The sequence below is a fragment of the Procambarus clarkii genome, chromosome 59, assembly GCF_040958095.1.
Source record: "Procambarus clarkii isolate CNS0578487 chromosome 59, FALCON_Pclarkii_2.0, whole genome shotgun sequence".
Lineage (NCBI taxonomy): Eukaryota > Metazoa > Arthropoda > Malacostraca > Decapoda > Cambaridae > Procambarus > Procambarus clarkii.
This window is the reverse complement of record NC_091208.1, coordinates 16,065,992-16,080,891: the sequence shown is the minus strand read 5'-3', so window position 1 is coordinate 16,080,891 and position 14,900 is coordinate 16,065,992. Positions and strand designations below refer to the sequence as shown.

General features: G+C 43.3%; 1 protein-coding gene across 1 annotated transcript in view; it reads left to right on the top strand.

Annotated features, from left to right (window-relative positions):
• LOC123768337 (gamma-butyrobetaine dioxygenase) overlaps nucleotides 1-14,900 on the top strand; it is a 278,683-nt gene that overhangs the window by 148,413 nt on the left and 115,370 nt on the right. The window contains 1 exon segment of the mRNA XM_069306882.1: nucleotides 2,352-2,561. Within this exon segment, the coding sequence (XP_069162983.1) occupies nucleotides 2,352-2,561 (210 nt within the window).

The window sequence follows — 14,900 nt, the reverse complement described above, 5'->3', positions numbered from 1 at the left end:
CACCTCTACAGAAGCACGTGACACTCCTCTTCACTGCTTCTCCTCACAGCTCGAGGTCCTCTGCTTCACTACCTTGGAGTCTCATCAATTACTTCATCTAGGCTGGCTTCGAAGTTCTCAGCAACTTCTTCCCCAAAGACAAACCTGCAACCCATCGACACTCCAATAAAATGTTCCCCTTTAACACAAACAAAAATAACCACACAATATGCTTGCCTCAAACCTCTATCTGTTCTCTACATACAGTGAGAGTGGACTCCCCCGTTTTGGGCGGGTCCATACTCCACCTCGCCTGGCGGAGGTCCTCACTCGCTGGGAGGGTCTTCCTCCGTCAGGAGCCGGGCTCCCTCAGTCGTCTGTCAGAGCTCAGAGCGGACGGACGTCGCTCCGTGCTCCTCCCTCTTCACTCTCTTATTTCAGGCCTTCTGCCTTATTAAAACATGTCTAACTTATAAATAAACATCGCTGCTGTCGCTGGGCACACGACCAACTACAAGCAATCACTATGAACTGGCGTATATCGTGCTTACCACAGATTATAAGGTCGAGGGCGCTTCTTCCTCTGACGAGACTTGGTCAGGGCGCTCCACGGCCCACAATAATGTCTCTGGCCGGCTTGATACTCTCTTCTTCGACCAGGACTTGAGACCACAACGTTCCCAGCTCGGTTCCACAGCTGGTACGTCTGCACACTTCTCTTCTCTTCGAGATATATCACTAGGGGTTCCCTTCTGGCGGGAGCTCAACGGAGCGCGGCTTTTCCCCTGCGATGTCTGGCCTCAAGTGAGGTCAAAGCCCTCCGGAAGCGAGCCTCATGCCTCCAGCAAAATGTCCACATCTCCTAGCCAGTCATTTATCTGTTTTCTTCTTCATTGCCCATAATCTTAAATTGTTATACATATCCAACCAGCCATTTTACATATGGGTTATCACCTCAATATTTGCTAGACCTTCTAGTTAGGTCAGGCTTGATGAATAACTCTCAAGGAGGGAGACTCGTTTCTCCTGTAGGCTGAGATCATAACAATAGTCGTAATGGCTTGGCACTTTTCCCTGATAAGTTCCTTTCATCTCACACAAGCCCCCCATCACGTGGCAATGCACCACCACAGACCTCTGCAGAAGACATAGCAACTGGAGACGCATCCCTACGGTCCACCAAGGGAGCAGCAAGCAAGCGCCGGCCCAACACCCAACGCAACCTCCACAACCCCCGATGGCACAGGTACAACAACTTCCTCAGCACGCGCAGAGTCCTCCTGGACCTCCAGAAGAGGGAAGTCGTCCTCCCGGAACAGGTTGATACACTCCACAGCGCCTGCATGGCACCCATCAGCCTGATGGCCCAACAAGCCACACCGGAAATATCCGCTGCTGACCAGCATAAAAACTCCGGATAAAATATCCCATCAGGAGTACGAAAGACGGGACTGCTGACGTAAGCCGCATCACGAGGGTCCGGATCCCATTTGGCACACCCTTCAGTCGGCCAGATGAAATGACATTAATCCAAATGTTTAACACTCGGCCAAACTGCCCAACATATCGGTGCAGCAAGACATCAGTGAACTCGAAGGGTGCACCATGGACACTCACATAAGTCGTAGCGCCACTGCGATCTGACACGATCACAGTCTCAGCACCGTTGGGCAACGTAAACGAGCGTCCAGCAAAACGGCCTACAAAGGCCGCTAACACATCCGCTGTAGTAAACTTAACGACCGCCCGATGGGTAGAGATGATCTGGACGCATTCGACGAAAGCCACATCAACTTGCAGGAGGTCGACAAAACCACCTCCACCGCAGAACAAGTCACCGAGCCTGAGAATTCCAACCCAGCCATCAACAACCGCTTCACAGGAGGCAATGATGACTCCATCACTCGCGGCCACACAGCCGCAGTGCACCCGTCACGTTACGAGCAACAGCCAATCACCAGCCAGAGCTCAGCCCCCGCAAACACAACTAGGTGAGTACACACTCCAGGCAGCAACGGCGGAGCGGCTGACACAACCTCACCCTAGAGAGGGCGAGCAGACAATCCTAAATCAAAATTTTGCATTAATTCCATTCTCTGTAACGCAGCGATAAGAACCATCGGCTCAAACGATTGGATCCCGGAAGATTGGGAGAGGAAGCCGGGTAGAGAAAGACATGTGGGCATTTTTGTTCACTCCTAATTCTGTATATTTAGAATTAAATAGACAACCGGCAATTAGGAAAGAGGTAATCCGCTTACATTTTGAGGAACAGTTAGTCGCTGCCTCTTTAAGACTAAACAGGCTTTGTGCTGTCCCTGATAATGGGAATAGGAATAATTTCTTATAGACTCATTACAATACTTTTCCAGGCTGAAAGAGGCGCTGTGGGGCTGTGAGTTATCAGAGAACCTGCCTGAAGCATCCTTCCCAGAGCTGCTGGAGGACGACCGAGCTCTTCTCAGGTTCCTCCAACAGCTTGAAGTTGTGGGCTTGGTCTTCGTCACTGACACACCCACACAACAGGGACAAATACACAGACTCGCTCACAGGGTTACCAACATCAAGAAGACAAATTATGGGTAAGTAAATGCCATTACTTAGTATACAAAATATGATATTATCGTGAAAAGTGTTGCTGGGCAAATTTTTATAACGTATGACAGTACTACATCTGGTTGGACTTCAGTTAGGTGAGAGTGATTTGGTGTCCATACTTGGGATTGCATGTAATTTCCCGTACATGAAGCCTGGAGCAAAGATCTTGTGCATAAAACCCGAAGTAAAGCTCCCGTGTATAAAACGCTGGAGCAAAGTTCCCAAATATAAAGCCTGGAACAAAGATCTTATATATAAAGCCTATAGCAGAGTTACCGTACATGAAGCCTGTAGCAAAGTTCCAGTATAAGAAGCCTGGAGTAAAGTTATCGTACCTGAAGCCTTCAGCAAAGTTACCATAAACGAAGCCTGAAGTAAAGCTGCCGTACATGAAGCATGGAGGAAAGTTCCGGTAAATGACGTCTGGAGCAAAGTTCCTGTACATAAAGCCCGGAGCAAAGTTCCTGTACATAAAGCCCGGAGCAAAGTTCCTGCACATAAAGCCCGGAGCAAAGTTCCTGCACATAAAGCCCGGAGCAAAGTTCCTGCACATAAAGCCCGGAGCAAAGTTCCTGCACATAAAGCCCGGAGCAAAGTTCCTGCACATAAAGCCCGGAGCAAAGTTCCTGCACATAAAGCCCGGAGCAAAGTTCCTGCACATAAAGCCCGGAGCAAAGTTCCTGCACATAAAGCCCGGAGCAAAGTTCCTGCACATAAAGCCTGGAGCAAAGTTCCTGCACATAAAGCCCGGAGCAAAGTTCCTGCACATAAAGCCTGGAGCAAAGTTCCTGCACATAAAGCCTGGAGACAATTTACTGTTCATGAAGCCAGAAGAAAAGTTGTGTAACATGAAGCCTGGATCAAAGTTATCGTATAGGAAGCCTGTAGAAAAGTTACCGTACATGAAGACTAGAGCAAAGTTACCGTACATGAAGCCCGGAGCTTCTTGTACGATAACTGTGTTGTACATGAAGCCTGGAGCAAAATTACCATACATGAAGTCTAGAGGGAAGTTACTGTTCATGAAGCCTAGAGAGAGAAGTTACTGTACAAGAAGCCTAGAGGGAAGTTACTGTACATGAAGCCTAGAGGGAAGTTACTGTACATGAAGCCTAATGGGAAGTTACTGTGCATGAAGCCTAAAGAGAGAAGTTACTGTACATGAAGCCTAGAGGGAAGTTACTGTACATGAAGCCTAGAGGGAAGTTACTGTACATGAAGCCTAGAGGGAAGTTACTGTACATGAAGCCTAGAGGGAAGTTACTGTACATGAAGCCTAATAGGAAGTTACTGTGCATGAAGCCTAGAGAGAGAAGTTACTGTACATGAAGCCTAGAGGGAAGTTACTGTACATGAAGCCTAGAGGGAAGTTACTGTACATGAAGCCTAATGGGAAGTTACTGTGCATGAAGCCTAGAGAGAGAAGTTACTGTACATGAAGCCTAGAGGGAAGTTACTGTACAAGAAGCCTAGAGGGAAGTTACTGTACATGAAGCCTAGAAGGAAGTTACTGTACATGAAGCCTAGAGGGAAGTTACTGTACAAGAAGCCTAGAGGGAAGTTACTGTACAAGAAGCCTAGAGGGAAGTTACTGTACAAGAAGCCTAGAGGGAAGTTACTGTACATGAAGCCTAGAGGGGAAGTTACTGTGTATGAAGCCTAGAAGGAAGTTACTGTACATGAAGCCTAGAGGGAAGTTACTGTACATGAAGCCTAGAGGGAAGTTACTGTACAAGAAGATTAGAGGGAAGTTACTGTACATGAAGCCTAATGGGAAGTTACTGTGCATGAAGCCTAGAGGGGAAGTTACTGTACATGAAGCCTAGAAGGAAGTTACTGTACATGAAGCCTAGAGGGAAGTTACTGTACATGAAGCCTAGAAGGAAGTTACTGTACATGAAGCCTAGAGCGAAGTTACTGTACAAGAAGCCTAGAGGGAAGTTACTGTACATGAAGCCTAGAGGGGAAGTTACTGTGTATGAAGCCTAGAAGGAAGTTACTGTACATGAAGCCTAGAGGGAAGTTACTGTACATAAAGCCTAATGGGAAGTTACTGTGCATGAAGCCTAGAGAGAGAAGTTACTGTACAAGAAGCCTAGATTAAATTAGCTGTACAAGAATCCTGGCCAACCCGTCCTCGACTCAAATCCATTACATCCAGCGGTCAACTCAACAGATGCATTCATACAGTTTTACATGTTATTCATTCAAAACAGGATTTTTCTCAAATATAAATTAATATTATAATATATTAGCATATTGTGCATATATTGGCATAGGTTAAGTTAGGTGTTTAGGTTCTGTTGGCGATTATTTGTATTTGTAGTACGTGGGTGAAGCTTTTATAGCGTTGTGGTTCGAACAAAATTCGTTAGTGAAGCACTTGCTCCGAAAGTGTTCGAACGAAATCAATTTTAATTTTTTTTTATTTTTTTATTTTGCTCCGAGGGGCGAGTTTATTGGGCCACTCATCCTGTGAGTGGTCATACGGCTATAGCAGCATGTACAACACTCTCCAATAGGAAGAAAACCCGCTGGGTTGTTCATCCTGTCACTTGTACCCTGACATAGCCTAGACTTGCTTAACTGTCTCAGGTGAACAGCTCTTCAAACAAGAAGATTAACATCTGTCAACCCTCAAAATCTTACGTTATCTTGCTGGTGAAAATGGGGGAATCTCTTAAGAACAGTATTAATATTTGACAAATAGTGTTTTGCTAACTCAAATAATGTGTTTATTATTTTTACACATATTTCTAATGTCTCCTAAGTGTTCACATTCACGTAGATAGTGATCAAGGCGGTGTCAGTCACTCTCATCACAGATTCTGCAACTCCGCTACTCAGCTGTTGTTTCCATTCCGAATCTCCATGGATATTTGTATCAAAGACGGATTCTCGCTATTATTGATTCTCTCCCGCGACCACCTCCTCTTCGTCCATAATGATTGGGATTGCCAGTAGCAACCATGTTGTACCATCATATAGATTCACTGGTTTGTGCTTCTATCCTCCTTTCTTCAGTTACCGTGTCACGGTGATGTTGTCTGACAATACCTGTAATTTGTAGAAGAGTCTTTGGTATGAAGTATTCAATACGATCACCTTCTTGAGGTTATCTTGAGATGATTTCGGGGCTTAGCGTCCTCGCGGCCCGGTCCTCGACCAAGCCTCTTATTTGTTACACCCACCCAAGGAGCAGCCCATAGTAGCTGTCTAACTCCCAGGTACCTATTTACTGCTAGGTAACAGGGGCATCAGGATGAAAGGAACTCTGTCCATTTTGTTTCCGCCTCCACCGGGGATCGAACTCGGAACCTCAGGACTACGAATCTGAAGCGCTGTTCACTCAGCTGTCAGGCCCCCAAATACCTGTAGCAGCCAACACATCTGCTCGTTCATTTCCATATATTCCAACATGGGGAGGTTGTCAACAGAAACTTGACAACTCTTTCCTGGTTGGTTAGTGCTGCACCAGCCCAGCCATTGACAGGATTAGATGACCCGTCAGTGTAGATTTAATCTAGTTTATCTCCGGCTTCTTTATAAATTTCCTCAAGATACTTGTGTCTCATTTCTTGTTGTATCATGGTGGATTTTTGGTTGCCATTTCATTGATGATAATCCTGCATGAGTCATCCGCCCAGGGAGGTAACCTCTCTACAGGCATGAGCTCACTGGCTTGCTCAAGCAAGTGAAGTTCTTCGAGGTAGCAGACTGATCTGTGATGCCATTTTTTGCTTCTCCTGTTTCCTCCGGTAAGTAATACAGAATTCAATTTTTTCTTGGCAATATCATTGTACCAGGGGTGTCTCGGTAGGTCATAAAACTGGTGCGACATAATCTATGACGGAGCGCACATAGGCTGTGTACATCATTTTAAGAACGGCAATAGAGGCTCCATGTCCATTCCAGGTCATAGATTTCAGTGCCCTGAGTCGACTTTTACATGTTCCTATAAGTTGGTTGAGCTCCTCTTTCTTCCCCTTGTTAGAACCGACAATGACGCCAAGGTACCTGTAGTGGTCAACCTATTCAAGTGTTACACCATTAATTTGTAGTTCTTCATTTTCTCCTCTCTTGTGATGAGAGTTTGCTTTTGTCTTGTTTGTGAAGAGAGTGAAACCGAGCTCAATACATTTCCTTCCAAGGAGTTCAATGGACTGTTAAATTTTTCCCAAGGTCGGGGCTTGTAATAAGACATCATCTGCATACCCCACTTGTTGCGTCCCTTCCGGAAAATCAATGTTTGCAATGATGTTCAAAAGTACATTGAATAGTGTGGGGCTTAACATTCCCTCTTTGGAGGTACCGAGTAACATATTCATGGTTCTTGAGACTGCTCCATTGCAGCAGACCTTGGCTGTCCTCCTTGTGAGGTAGTCTTCAACCCATTTCTTGAGTTTTCCCTTGACACCCATGCATGCAAGCTCGTCCAGGATCGCAATCCCCTGCGCTTTGTCGAAGGCTCCTTTGATGTCAACAAATACAGAGTACTTAGCCGTGTCATTAGCAAAGTAATTAACTATACAATTTGCTGTGCTCCGTCCTTTAATAAATCCATTGATCCCCCTCCCCTAGCCAGCCTATTTTGTGCAACAGTAGGTTTAGGATGATCATTTCAAGCACCTTGCATGTGCATGACATGAGGCTGATAGGTCTGTAAATGCCAGGGTCACTGGACTTTAGGTATGGGAACGTTTATTGCATGTTTCCATTGCGTGGGCAACTCTCCACTTAGGAATGACTTGTTAAACAGGTGGAGTAGTGGATTCCCAGACACTTCACACACTGCATTGAGTATGTCGTAGGTAACTCCATCTTCACCAGGTGCAGTACTTTTACCCTTTTTCATAGCCCCCCTTACTTCCTGGGCTGTGTTTGGTTGCCCATACTCGTCATCACTGGACTGTACTCTTGTTATCCTAATTCTTCTGTCATTATGTCGCAGCAGCTGTTCCCTGCTTATTTCTGCAGGGAGGGAGAAGAAGAAGGAGGAGGAGGATGCTGCATCACTCCACTTGTTAATTAGTTCCTCAGCCTTACCCTTGGGGTCTTCATGAGCCGCAGGCCGGGTTCTGCTCCTTCTAGCAATCTAAATTTTTGCCCACACTTATCTTGCAAATGTTTCTCTTCCAATGGAGCTAGTGAAGTCAAGCCATTGTCTTTCCCGCTCTTTAATTTTCTCTTCTCTGGCTACTTGACACACAGTTTTAAAAAGCACTTGGTTGGTTTCAGGGGGATGTCTCCGGTACTCTCTACTCATGTCCCATACATTCGCATTGAACATCTTTATGTAATGATTCTCATACCATTTTATTTTCTTCTTCTGAGGGGTTACTTCGCCAGTTGCACGGCGCGGAACGTTGAATCTCAATTTGGTTATTAAGGTCATCAACAAATGTATCGATGTCTTCTGGGATTTGGTATTCCGTGAAATAGTATCTCATCTTGTTTATGAAGTGCGGCCTCATATCTGTTCCGAGTGATAACCTTTTTCTTTTATTCGTCTCTTCCCTTCTCTTGTTTATGTCGATGGTGGTAATCAGTGCCCAGTGGTCACAACATAGACTTTGCACAATATGTGCACTGGCATCCGTGTCCTGTGCATTCAGCAGAAGAGCATAGTCTAATCTTCCTCCTCTGAGGTGAGTTGGCTGTTCATCACCCAGGACTCTAAAGTTTTTACTTCCCCTGACATAGAGTGACAGTTTCTGTCCATTGACATTGTGCTGATGACAATTGGCATCAAAGTGTGAGTGTCTGGCATTAAGGTCACCGACCAGCAGGGTAGGTTCTTCATTAACAAATTCAGACAGTGTGTCAAGTTCAAGTTTAGTCTGTGGCACATATAGGTTGATTATATAGGTAAGGCATTATTGTTTAAGTGTAGGATTACCCCCAGTGATTCAAACTCATCCCCCATGTGTAGGTCATCAATAATCTGTGCTGGAATGATGTCATTTATGTTACGGCCCTTGACTTCTGGGTATGGTTCCTCTGTTGCAGTTGGTAAACATATAATATCATACGGCCTTGCCTCAATAAGTGTCTAGGGGTGAAATGAATGCAACTGCTTACTTAACAAAGCAATATACTTAAGGTAAGGGTAACAAAGAACATACAAATAACATAAATGGAAAAAGCAGGTAGCCAGAAATATTAATACACCAGTAATTAAATCTTACAATATCATTATATAAGCACTGATCATTTCTTTACAACATAAATAAATAGATGGGTATGCACATAATAATCTAACCAGGAAATCAGCTTTGTAAACTAAGCAATAAACAAAATACCACAAACTTAGCTTAACACATGTCTCCACCCGCCAGCTCTACCCACGCGACTGGCGTTCCTCCAACATGCACGGCATGGCGTCTATCAAAAAGATAAAAATAAAACCCACATGAAACCTCCTGATACTCTGCTATCAGAGAGTAATACTTAATAACATAATTATAATTAAACTTATGTGTATATAACACTGCTAAGGTGTAAAAAGAACTTAAGTACAATCAATAACAGGAATAATTTCAATGATAAAACATTGACGCTAGCTTAATACACGGCCCGCCACTGGAACAATCCCAAATATGGTCATCCCCCCAGTGAGCCGCCACCGACTCCCCCCACAGGAATGAACATGCAAATAGCCTAACTCAATAATCAATACAGGCACACTACAGCATGCTACAATTAAATCAAACATAATTATACTGGAACACAACTGGATACCATGTCTTATTTACTTAATGGGGAAAAGAAATAATGGACATACATATTTATCATGATGAATGTTAGAATCAAACAGGTTCGTAACATCCCTCCCTGTCCTTAAGAAAAAATGAAATTAACTGAAGGTTGATTTCATTCTTTGACTGCATGAAAGTATAGCATCTAGTAATCCAATAACACAAAATCAATATATAAACAATCAATTTAATGACACATATGAAATAACTAAAAAGTAAGGCATCCTCATGTATAGAACAATTCACATTAGAGCACTGCAATGAGGAATCCCCTGGATAAGGCATCAGCAATTACATTTTGCCTTCCAGGGATATGTCTAATTACTATGTTGAACTCTTGTAAAATAAAAGACCATCTCAGAATTCTTTGGTTCTTACATTTCATGGAGTTAATGAATGTCAGGGGATTATGATCTGTGTATATGACAACTTGATTACCTGACAGGTATGTTTCAAACTTCTTAACTGCCAAAATCAAACAAAGAGCTTCCTTCTCTACCACAGAATAATTAGTTTGTGCCTTATCAAATTTACGAGAAAAATAGTATACAGGGTCCTACCCTGTATACTACCCTACCCTACCTAAACCATCTTGTCCTACCTGGAAAAGAACCGCACCTGCTCCTAAATCCGAAGCGTCTATGTGCATTATAAATGGCTTATCAAATTGTGGACTGGCTAGTACAGGTGACGTTGAGAGAATTCCTTTCAACTTCTGAAAAGAGTTCTGACACTCCTGTGTCCACTTGAACTTTACCTGCTTTCTAAGATTAGTTATAGGTGCAGCCACAATGGAAAAATTCTTACAATATCTTCTATAATATGCACACATCCCAATAAACCTCTGCACAGATTTCTTGCTCGTTAGTACTGGGTAATCCACGATTGCCTGGATCTTGTCTTGCAACGGGACTATCATAACTTGTCCGACCTCATGACCTAAGTAAACTATTGTTCCCTTAGCCCAGCTACATTTCTTTACATTTACAGTTAGATTAGCATGTCGTAACACTGCAAATAATTGTTTCAAACTAGACGTATGGTCTTCCCAACACTTACTAAAAATCACAATGTCATCTAAATATGCTCTACAATCTGGCACATCTTTTAACAAGAAATTCATCAACTTTTGAAAAGTTGCTAGGGCATTTCTTAGTCCAAATGGCATCACATTAAATTCAAATACTCCATCAGGGGTGATAAAAGCTGTCTCTTCCTTAGCAAAGTTAGTAAGTGGTATCTGGTGATACCCCTTAGATAAGTCTAGTTTTGATACATATTTAGCGTGACCAATCTGGTCTATGCACTCCTCAAGCAAAGGTAGTGGGTATACACCAACTACAGTTACCTTGTTTAACTTCCTATAGTCCAATACTAACCGCCATTTTCCATCTGGTTTTGGTACCACTAAACACGGTGAACTCCAAGTGCTCTGACTGGGTCGAATGAAACCATGGTGAAACCATGGTGAAACCATGATAATCAACTTCCTCCTGGATGATACGTCGTTTCTCGGGGGTCACTCGATTAGGGTGTAGCCGAATTGGAGTTACTTCTGTCAGCTGAACATCATGAGTAACGAGAGGTGTCTGAGTGGGGACCTTGCCAAAAAAGTTGGAGAACGCCTTCAAAAGGTCCTGGAACTCTGCTCTCTGCTCATCCTGCAAATGATAACAATTCTTCCCCGGATCTGGAATTAGATAAAAGAGGATTACCATCTTCCCCTACAACAATTGTCTTCAGGGTTTACCTCCTCATTAACACAACAAGCAACAATACTGGGCCCACAATAAGCCTTTAAACAATTCACATGCACAATCATTTTTGACGATTATGTTTGGGGTTACAGACTTTATAGGTAAGTTCACCAAAACGTTTTACCACTCGATAAGGTCCTTCAAACTTGTGTGACATAGAAGTTCCCATATGAGGCTTCAAGACCATTACTAAATCTCCTGCTTCAAAAACTCTGAGTTTGGCCTTGAACCGCTTATCATGCCGCTCCTTCATTACTTGTTGTGCCTCGCCCAGATGTCGTAACGCCAATTCCTTGGTCCAAGACAGCTTGCTCTTCACATCCTTCAGGTATCGTTCACTCTGCCTAGCTGTTACATCTCCCAACATTTTCTCCTGCAACATTTCCATGGGTCCTCTCACCTGTTGTCCGACACAAGATCAAATGGGAAGTAGCCTAGGGCAGTGTGCAATCCGTCCCTGGCAGCAAATAGTACAAATGGTAAATTTTCATCCCAATGTCTGGGTGAATCTTCCCCAGTTGCTTTTAACATCTGTTTGAGGGTTTGGTGAAACCACTCGATTCCCCCTTGACTCTGAGGATGGTAAGGACTAGAGAAATTGTGTTGTATTCCAAAAGAACTACAAAAAGTTTTAAAAGTTGTGGAACAAAAATTGCTCCCATTATCAGTTTGAATGATACGGGGCATACCAAATAATGAGAAACGAGTGTAGAAGCCCTAATGTTATGCAAGGCATATGCTTCAGGGAACCTGGTGGTCATACATAGGATAGTAAACATAAACATATTTCCGGATTTAGTTCGGAGTAAGGGACCGGCACAATCCAACATCACATGTGTAAAAGGCTCCTCTGGCACTACAATAGGGTGTAAGGGTGCTCGTGGAACAGTCTGGTTAGGTTTACAAACAGCTTGACATACAACACAATTGTGACAATATCTGACCACATCCTTTTTGAGTTTTGGCCAATAGAAAAGCTTACATATTTTATGATACATATTGGAGATCCCTTGGTGATCTCCCATAAGGTCATCATGGGCAGCTTGCAATACCTGCTCCCTATACTCCTTGGGTACGACGAGCTGGGTCCTAGACTCACAATCATCTGATAAGGGAGTTCCTGGTGGTTTCCATCGTCTCATCAAACATCGATCATTGAAGTAGCAACCCGTGCTCTCATCCAAAGTATCAATAGTGTCAGCTGCTTCTGTATAACATTAAGCTAGACTGGGATCAGTACTCTGCAACTCACTCAAGGTCTGGGACTCAACAGCTGGAGCGAGCGGGCAAGGAACTGGTACCTGGGCCACCTCTTCCAGACCATCTGGGACAGAATAAATTAGAGCTTTGGCACCAGCCTCACCCTCGACATCCGCGGGAGCTAAGAATGCATCTTCAAGGTCCACCTCCACCTCCCTGTCAGAAGGGGTCCTGGCCTCGACAACGTCCACCTTGGGAGTCACAGGATTTACCTCACCCCTGCTTACCCATGAATCTGGTCACAACACAGGCTGGATAGATGACACCATCATCCGCATCCGATTGAGCCAGTTCTGAACTAGGGTTAGTAAACATGATAGGACACACTGTCCCACTAACTTGACACTTGTCAAAATCATTACCCACAATAACATCAACCCCCAGGGATGGGCAACTGTTCACTAACTGCTACAGTGCACAAGCATGGTGTAATAGTTGATTTCAGGGGAATTTTAACTAATGGTACACGCTGGACATGACCTCCAATTCCCTGCAATAATACTACCTCACCAGTGTCTTCTGTGCTAACATCAGCAAGAACACGGTGAGAAATTAGGGATTGGGAAGCACCAGTGTCCCTCAATAACTGCACTGGCTTCCAGCTACCACTAGTACAAAGTAAGGTACCCGAATAAAGGTACGGTTTAAAGCTAGTCATCCAATTTGACATGACTGGAACAACATTAGAATTAATTCCTTGCAACCCCCGTCTCATAATCAGACCGGTAGGTCTCAACTCAGTGTGCAAGGCATAACAGGAATTTACCACATGAACTCTTCTCCTGCAATTCGTGCAATATCTGCCAGTGGTCGAAACAACTGCAGGTTTAGACACTACATTATTTGATGGTGACAACCCAGTCTGCTGTTTCTCAATCTTTGGCTTTACAGGAGAAGAGTTCAAGGGAGTAGGTGAGTTTGCTGGTCTAGCCTGGAAAACATGAGATTTAGGAACATGATAATTACTCTTAGAATTGTATGTATTTGATTGTGTTCGAAAAGGTACCTTAGTGAGTCCTTTTGTACCTCATGTTCGTCTGCTAGTTTCATACTATCAGTGGTTTGTTTATGCTCAGCTATAAACAAGGCTAATTTCTCTGGTAGACAACCTAAAATCTCCTCTGTCACTATGAGGTTTCTCAAAGTCTCAAAATCTGTAATGGAAAGTGCTTTTACCCATCTATCAAAATGATTAATTTTAACTCTTACAAAATCAGAAATGGTCTGATCATGTGCTCTCTTTATACCTCTACATTTCTGTCTATGGACCTCTGGGGTCTGCTGATATGCATTTAAGATGCTCTGTTTGACAAATTTAAAGTCAAAGGAATTAACGTCAGGAAGAGATGCCAAAATTCACTGGGCTTTCCCCTAAAATTGTCCTTGCATGATGGCAACCCACTGATCCACAGGCCAATTCATACTGACTGTTAACTTCTGGAAATGTAAAAAGAATATTTCTGGGTCCTCCTCATTGAATTTAGACAAATCTACATTTTTCCTAGACTTTGAAGAGCTATCAGTACTATTTGTATGATTACTAGTGTTACCATGCCCTGCTGCAATTCTCTGTTCCTCTATTCTGTTATTGTTTTCTGCTATACTCTGTTGAATTTCTAACTGCTTAGTTTTCTGCTCTTCTAGTTGCAACTGAGCTTCCAACTCAAGTTGTCTTTGCTGGTTCTGAGCCTCCAACTCCAGCTGTTTTTGGTGATTCTGCATCTCCAACAACTGTTTTTCTGCCTCTAACTTAGCTATCTCTAGCTTAGATTCCATCTCTAACTTTAGAATTGCCACTGGTCACTTGACTCTTCTTCTAACTCCTCTAACCACTCCTCGTCAAGTTTATCCTCCTCCACCAAGTGTGTGACAATGACTCTTACTAACTGAGCCTTTAACATTCTCCTGGAAACTGTCAGCTTAAATTTATCAGCCATATACAACAACCCAGACTTCTTCAAGTCTTTAATTTCACCAAAGTTTGAATGCTCCACCAACACAGCAACTTGTTCCTCCATTGTCAGCTTTATTAGCACAACTAGCAATTACAACAACACTGAAGGTTTGCTTGGCCCCTGGCACAAGCTGTACACTTACTTCAATCGTGAAGTGCTGAGAAAACTTCCACAAGCAACTCAGAATGAAACAAAGAAATGGTATATAGGCTTGGTTACAATATACCTAGTTAACCACACAGTACCTAGGAAGGCATTAACAATTGTCAAAATCATGCACCACTATTTTGTACTTTACATTATGGGAATTAATGATCCCGGACATAGGCTCTCATTTTGATACTACCCTTGACCTCTGGGTATGGTCCCTCTGTTGTAGTTGGTAAACATAATATCATACGGCCTTGCCTCAATAAGTGTCTAGGGGTGAAATGAATGCAACTGCTTACTTAACAAAGCAATATGCTTAAGGTAAAGGTAACAAAGAACATACAAATAACAAATGGAAAAATGCAGGTAGCCAGAAATATTAATACACCAGTAATTAAATCTTACAATATCATTATATAAGCACTGATCTTTTCTTTACAACA